Here is a 7,781-nt window from a genome sequence, read left to right on the forward strand (position 1 = left end):
AAGGTTTTGAAAAAAACCCTGATTTGATGAGATCGATGTAGGGGAGAAAGCAATCAAAAACTCAGCAAAAGGGGCTGAAATTTGGGTCGAGTGGCCTTCTAATGGTGCTGGATCACTCCGCCAAAAATCAGCTTCAATGGAAATCTGAAACCCCCAGATCGATAATTGTCAGGGTTTTGAGAAAACCCTGATGTTGGGAAGGATCGATCTGAGGAAACCTTCAAAGAATGGAGACTGGAACTTGGAGAGATCTGCTGCAGGTCTTGATCTTTAATAAGGGGGATTGATTTCTTATTGAGAGATGAAATCAATCCAACAAAAACACTTGAAGCTTCAAATATCGCAGGCAGGGAGGCTGGTTCCTATCGAGCAGAATTTTTTGTCATTGAATGAGGTGATGGAGGGCAGCAATTGGATCTAGTGATCACCTCATCAGTGCTGCCCTATGGGAGAATGGAGAACAAAAGAGAGGAGAAGAGAAGGAGAAGAGAGAAGGAAAAGAGTGAAGAAGAAGAAAAGAGATCGAGAATGGGGCTGTGAAGAACCCTAGTTCGAAACCTGCTCCGATACCATGTTAACAGGAATAAAACTAGAGTAATGCTTGGATGATTAATGATCACCCCAAGCCCTTTATTTATATTAACAAGAATAGAGGACAGAATTACATGTTAGCAATGTAGGACTAAACCCACATAATAGAAACAAGAATAAAGCAGTAAAAAGTCCAGAATAACCCCCACGGTATTCTGGCCCATATAATCCAACAGTTACAAATCTAACGGGAAAAACTTACCCCACGATGCAACTTTCCTTTCACTCGAGTTTTGTTTTTCCCTCTCCTATTTTGAATATATGGCCCCATAAATGATATTTTTTTCAAGATAGCCATTGTTGTGACGTGTAGATTCGTCCACACACTGGCGTCATGGGGAACCCTATCCCTAATCTAATAATTCCCCCTTCAATTACAATCATATTCTTTATCTCTGGTCTATTTACTTACTGTATACTCCTTAATCAAGTCCACACCCAATTCTTTACCCCAAATTCAAAAGGGTTCCTACTCTGACTCCACCTCGAAAATGTTAGCAAGCTCGATTTGGTCCTTGTCGTTGTCCATACCCAGGCGTACGTGCTGTATCTTCAGCCTCATATAGTAGTCCACATCAAGGTTTAAAGTATCGGTATCGGGTATCGGTTTGGAAAGGTGATTTTAAGAGACATATCATATCGTATCGTATTGGAGAGATGCAAGATACACTAAAGATACACATGGAAATGTTTAGGATACATGCAAAATATAGTTTTGAAGCCTAAAACACTATCAAGAAATAATATGTAAAATATATATTGCATAAAGACGAGAAAAAAGTACGATGAGACAAGTGCATTCAATTGATTATGTATAAAGATGAAGTTTCTTACTTGTACTAATACAAAATAAATGTCATTTTCGGTCTGGGGAAGATTTAGGGTTTAGATACACAACATTGCAAAAAAAAAAAAAAAAACCTAGTTTCATGCAATCATTCATGTTGTTTTCCACTAACCTAGTGATCCATTGCAAAAAGCAACACTAAAAATTAATATTTGAGAAAAAAATTCAAAATTTTGATAGAAAACTGCTCTTGTGCAAATCTGGTTTCGTTCCTTGATTGTAGGTTGTTTAATTACCAAATGATGATAAAATCAACACTAGAGTCGCTTTTGCCATTAGAAATAAGGAATTTAGTTGATTTTGCCAAAGCAAGATTGATTACAATGCCTGTTATAGGAGCTCTTGTAAGTGTTTTGAGTCATCGATAAGTATCAACCATTATTGGGTCATGTATTGACCCTATACTGTTGATACATTTTTTAGGTATCGTATCGGTGTCATAGTGTATTGGTACCATAAAAATAAGATACGTATCGGTTAGTATCGGCGGATATGTTAAGATACTTAAAATCTTGGTCCACATACACCAATTCTGCCAGATGTTGGGAACCCAATCAGTTCCGCGTTTTGGAGTTGGAGTAATTACTTATTATATTCCTAATGAATTACATATGTCACCTTTAAGTTGCATCCTAATGAATTACATATGTCACCTTTAAGTTGCAAATAGACTGTATTATATCGCGGAGCTCGAATAGGCCCTGCTGCCACATGGCATCGCATTGTCCACGTTCTCCATCATGTCTACAGCAGAATACAAGTGTGGCATGGTGGGCCTAAAAGCAAAGTCCACCAACCTCAGTACCTTGACCATTGGGTCCAAAATTGTCGCCGCCTTCATTAGGTTCTTCCAAAACTCCTCAGATGCAATGGTAGACTATGCTGCCCTACTTCTAGTGGAACTCGACTCCCTCCACCTAAACCAATCCTTAAGATGCAAACATAGATCTGAGGTTGACCTTCTTCGCCTCAAAGCTCTTCAGTGCAATGTAGTTTGTGGCGAATCTAGTGACACCGGGCTTGACCAATTCCCCACCATACTTGCTCCTTAGAAGTTGCAGTGCAAACCCATGGCTGTAGACAAGGTGCTCATCTGTCTCTCTCTCAACCACACTCTGCACCAATTTTAACTTCTCCATGTCCTTCAACATGATGTCAATGCAATGGGCTGCACAAAGGGGTCCAAAAGAGTTAGTATCTATTGTTATTCAACAATTCTCTCGGCCTTCTTAAAGTTGCTTCCACTGTCCATCACAACCTGGACGACGTTCTCCACTCACCTCCAGGACCACATCCTCTAGTAACCTATAAATGTATTTTGCATCATTTTTCTCCTTGAATGCATCCACAGATTTGAGGAATACTGCCCTACTGTCATAGTAAACCATGGAGTTGATGATGGACTTTCTCGTGGGACTAGTCCAACCATCGTACATGATCCTCATGCCGTAGTTCTCCCACATCCCCTTCAGGCCATCTATAGCTCCTGTTTCTGTTGAGGCAAATAAACATTCATCACCTAGTAGACAGTGGGCCCCTTGACCCTTGAACCAGCCTCAGCCACCATATTTAGCATGGTCAGTAGGGCCCTGTAGGAGCTGTCGCTGGGATGCTGTGGAATAACAACCGCTTAGACATGGCATCCCCAATTTTCTCCTTCACATCACTCCACATATGCTTATATTTACATTGCTTGTGCCCTTTTTTCCTGTAAATGCCGGGATCTTGCTGTAGTACAGGGTCCTCAACTAGTGGTGGTAGTGGAGCTGCCCTTGTACTCTCTGATCTCTTCATGGGAAGCTCAGTCTGCCTCCTCCCTTATGATTGTGGTTGTGGCTGTGCAAATCCACTACCACTACCACCTGCTCTAGACAGACCAGCTCTTCCCCCTAGACCTCTGTCTATCCTGCTCCTCATGAAAAGTGGCTTTGCTCCTCGTTTGTGCCCGCCAAAAATCTCTAGCCTCTGCCTCTATCTGCACATCATCAGGCACATACACAGGGTCATCATCATCCCTCCCCCCTCCCCCCTCCTGGCTGGTTACTAGAACTGTCTCCTCAAATTACACCCACACCTTCTCCTTTTCTGCCCTCCTCTGCTGCTGTCCGCTCATGGCTTTAGCTATGGCCCTACAAATCTCCACAGTAACCATAGGGCATGTGGTCACATTTGTACCATTCCCAGCCAAACGTTGTTTCGGTCTAGTGGCCCCACCTTCCATGATCTTCTTACCTTGGGTTGGCCACACAAGGCCTGTTTGTGATTCAACACTTTTTAGCGTCAGGAAATAGTAACTTGTAAGAAGAATTATATGTAAGAAATAATAATAGTAGTAAGAAGAACACAAGTTGCTATAAGAGGTTTTCCTCACTTATCGGGGAAAAATGAAGGAGGGCATCAGGATTCTGATTTCCTAAAATAGTAAAAAATGAATTTACTGAAAAAGAGTAAATTAACAACCTTAGAAGTATATTGTCCTATTTTCTTAAAATGAGTTGATGTTTCTTAGTGGTGATATTCTAAAATGCACCATCCTTTTATTTCAGCTGACTTGAGTCCTAGAGGCTGGGTATGGAAAGAGGCTTCAATATCAAGGCCTGATTTGTCATGTATTCTTGTGACTCTCCCATATCACACACCATATAAATTTGGGGTGCTTCGGCTTATTCTTAACATTTAACATCATTGGTGTATTGCCTGAGTCTGTGAAGTAAATTACAGTATACGTAAAAAATTAACACAGTATGGAGGTTTAGCTGTTCAGTCTTTGCTAAAATTATGATGCCAGAGAGCTTGTATTCTTTTCTGGACACCAACAATGTTGCAGAGACACCCATGGGTATGTAGTTCCTATGTTTAGACAGACAGATTCATATACAGTTGCATCATGATGTGTTTCTTTTGTTTACATGGACTTAGCGTGGTCTACTCTCAGGACGACTGATTCGATTCATTTGGATCGATAAGCAGAAAAAAGAGTTCCAGATCGGATTGAAAGTTTGTTGAATATAGGGCTCAAAACATGGGAACAACAGGGAAGATGAGCAAAATTCACTCAAGAAGAGTGGCTCTTTATCATCTCCTTCCTTGATTAGACTTTAAGCAATTGCAAGAGCAAGAAAGTCTCTTCTGGGATTATTTTATAAAATTTCCGTGAAATTAGTAATTGCCCCAATCGTGACACGCTCTATTCTCTGTGGACCTTTATCTCCAGAAAATATATTGAACTGTCTTTCAATTGAATTGTGGTGTATATTCTGTGCTTTATGATCGCTGTATGTTTATTTCTTTAACCTGGCCGTTCTTTTCCTTTACCATCATTGATGGTTGATCATGAATACTCAAGTTTCTGTTTACTTTGATTCACTGTTTCCTTTTCTGACTTGAGTTCCTTTTCAATCCTGGGCTTATCTGTTTAGATAGCTCAAAGGAACAACTTGGACGTTGATGTTGACCTCGCTCTAGGTTTTGCTTCCCACTACTGCAAGATTGGAACAATGGAGTGTCTTGTGGAAGAGGAAATGCAATTGCATTTTTGGGCCCTTTAATGAGAGCTGCAGAGAGGGTTTGCATGCAGGTTGTTCAATGGTTTGTCAAAGGGGCTGCCGGGACATGGAGCTGTGCCTTGCCCTCACTGCTGCCACCTCTAGCAGTCAAGTAGGGATAGCTGCCTACCTTCTCCCACCATGTCCCCCAGCATGTCCTTGCTGCTCTCAGCATCAAGGATCTGAAAGCTGCCAGGAGAGAGAAGTGAGTAAGTCACTAGATGGCATCTGATTCCTCCTCCTCTGATTTTCTTGGGGACCCTGTTTGCCACCTATGCAGTTGCGGACAGCATTGCAAAGGTCAGCCGATGAAGCTGTGTGGCTCCAGACTTGAAGGCCTATCTGCAGGGCACTGGTCAGAGGCAGCATTCTTGGATGGGTTGAGGCGTGAGCAGGATCATTACGTGAACATAATGAGAATATTGAGGTGGGGTGGGTCTCGATTTGCCTGGGGATCTCCCAGGCCCCTCAATTAGCAATCACATACTTGCCTTTGTACAGGAGTGTCTAGCAGTTCATGGCCGCCTGTTATCGCAGCGGCTAAGGGGACTAACTTGTGGAAGCAGCAAGAAGGCTTGGCGGTTAGGCCGGTCAATGAGAAAAGCCAGGGAAAGAACTCTTGGCTGTTTTAGACATCATGTCTTCCGCTGTTTTTTGCTGTGTGGCTCAAATGTTGTAGTGCATGATTTAGTTTCCAATTTTCTTTTCTCTCCATTACCTAGCTTCACCATCATAAAAAGTAATGATAAGAATATTTAGCTTGGGGTTTGAAGGTGACAACTTGCCCAATTCGCTATTTCTGTTTTTATCATGTGGTGGGCTGTTATTGCCAGATCCCCTATTTTTTATAACGTATTATGTTATATACATATAATAGGGAAAATGAACCACACTTTTTCGAGACAAAAGAACGCCTTTTAGAAAGTTTCACTTCACTGGCTATCCATCCATAGCACAGGAATAAGGGAATTACTTACTGAAAGATATTGATTTCATGATGAAATCACACATAGGTAACGTAGGAAAAGTAGGAGATAGTTATAAGAGGTCCAATTGTTTGCCCATCAATCGAAGGAGCTAAAGCAAAGGAGATAAAAACAAAATGTACAAGTCATGGAATCGATTTTGAACAAAGTATTTGAATATCGATTCATTTGTTAAAAAAATGCCTTTTCCCAATTTTTTGAATTATCCTCATAAACTAAGGACTTCATGTATGAGTAAAAGGAGAGTGGAAAGGAGGCTGAAAAAATTTTCTAATAGAAGATATAGAGTATTTTCCTTGGGGATGGAAAATTTGACCATTGGATCCCGTTGTATGGATTCCTTCCATGCCTTTACTATAAATAATCAGTTTCGCCTAGCTCACTCTTCCGTTAAAGAAAGCTCCACCCTTATTTGACGGCAGAAATCCTCCTCCCATTTACCTCAAATTACACGAATCGTTATAAATCTCCGGTTCCCTGAGCCACCTCTCAGAAGTGGGTGGGACCCACAGGATGTGAACACACTCTACCGGGTGGGGTCTACCCTCCCCTCTTGTGAGAGGCACGAAAGCTACCCGTCGGACCGCATAGGAAAAAATTCCCATTGCACCACCGGCGTCGGAAGAAACCCTTGCACAATCTTTGGAAAAACAACGTGTGCAGTCGCGTGGCCCTTGTGCGGTTGCTCCTGAAGCGTAGCTCCTTAAAGTGATCGCTCGACCTCATTAAAACTAAAAATTCCCTGGTCAATGTCCTTGTCCGTTCCTTCATATAATTAGTATATTTAGACATTGTGTCTTCATTTTAATTGCCCTTCTCTTAATCTTAAAAGCATTTAATGAAGTATTGAGGTAAATATATCATTTCACATAAGAATTTCATTAATGTTGCATTAAAGAATTTTCCTTTTTGAAAACTCTTTTGTCACTAAATAAATAACTTTTGAGAATAAAGCAATGAAAAAGTAAGATTACAAATCTATTGGCACTTTATATATAGGAAAAAGAATCTTCCCTTTCGTGGCGTGGTTCCTTGCGCTTGGAACCACGGGACCATGCAAAGTACTATTATTTGATTGAAAAACTCCCATTCGGCTCCCCATCACTCTAAGTCATTCGTTACCTCATTAGAGACTCTGTATCATTAAATCACATTAACATACTAAAAAAACAAGGAACAAACCTAGGGTATTCATCTTTGAACTTGAAATCCTCTCTTCCAAGTCTCTTTCGATCTCTAGGATCTAATAGTTGCTTTCCCCCTAGATTGAGCTCATGCATACCTTAGTTTCAAATCCTAAACCCCTTCTCTTTGCTTCTCTTCCTTTTTCTCTCTCTGTTCTTTTCTTTTTTTTTTTTTTTTTGGAAACAAGTTAGAAATGAATCAAAGCCCAACCAATATATCTTATTTGCGCTCTCTGCCGGTCGATGCGATTTACAATCTTCTACCACCATTAGCCGACCAACAATACTACTAATATTTACATCGCATGCCGGTCGACCAACTCCTCACGCTAAGCCTACTAGTATCGAATCTAATAGGGCCGAATTGGATCGACAAACTAATTTCTTCTCGTCTAAATTCGTTTTAACCTGTTTCATTAATGACATGGAAGATCACTCAATTACCTTCCGATTCTCATGTTTTGAAGCACCTCAAACTCTAACTAGGTGTCCTATCTTCTACTTCTCTTCCATTGTATTTTCTCTCCGAGATGCCATTGTAGACACCTCACTTTGTCACTGCGGAGTGTGCATGGACGATGATGAAAGGTCTCCATGGACATGGTTTAGGATTTGTTTAATTAGTTAT

The 7,781-nt window shown here is 40.9% G+C and overlaps 1 protein-coding gene and 1 pseudogene across 1 annotated transcript; one reads left to right on the forward strand and one right to left on the reverse strand.

Annotated features, from left to right (window-relative positions):
- Positions 1 to 2,367: 2,367 nt before the first annotated feature.
- On the reverse strand, positions 2,368 to 3,659 carry LOC122648209. The gene is made up of 4 exons (XM_043841458.1): positions 3,513 to 3,659; positions 3,320 to 3,413; positions 2,697 to 2,930; positions 2,368 to 2,606 (listed from the first exon to the last, which is right to left on the reverse strand). The coding sequence occupies exons 1-4, from the start codon at positions 3,657 to 3,659 to the stop codon at positions 2,368 to 2,370; spliced, it is 714 nt and encodes a 237-aa protein (XP_043697393.1).
- Positions 3,660 to 4,216: 557 nt separating this feature from the next.
- LOC122648208 lies at positions 4,217 to 5,608 on the forward strand (annotated as a pseudogene).
- The last annotated feature ends 2,173 nt before the right edge of the window (positions 5,609 to 7,781 follow it).

This window comes from Telopea speciosissima, unplaced genomic scaffold, assembly GCF_018873765.1.
Source record: "Telopea speciosissima isolate NSW1024214 ecotype Mountain lineage unplaced genomic scaffold, Tspe_v1 Tspe_v1.0580, whole genome shotgun sequence".
In the NCBI taxonomy this organism is placed as follows: Eukaryota; Viridiplantae; Streptophyta; class Magnoliopsida; order Proteales; family Proteaceae; genus Telopea; species Telopea speciosissima.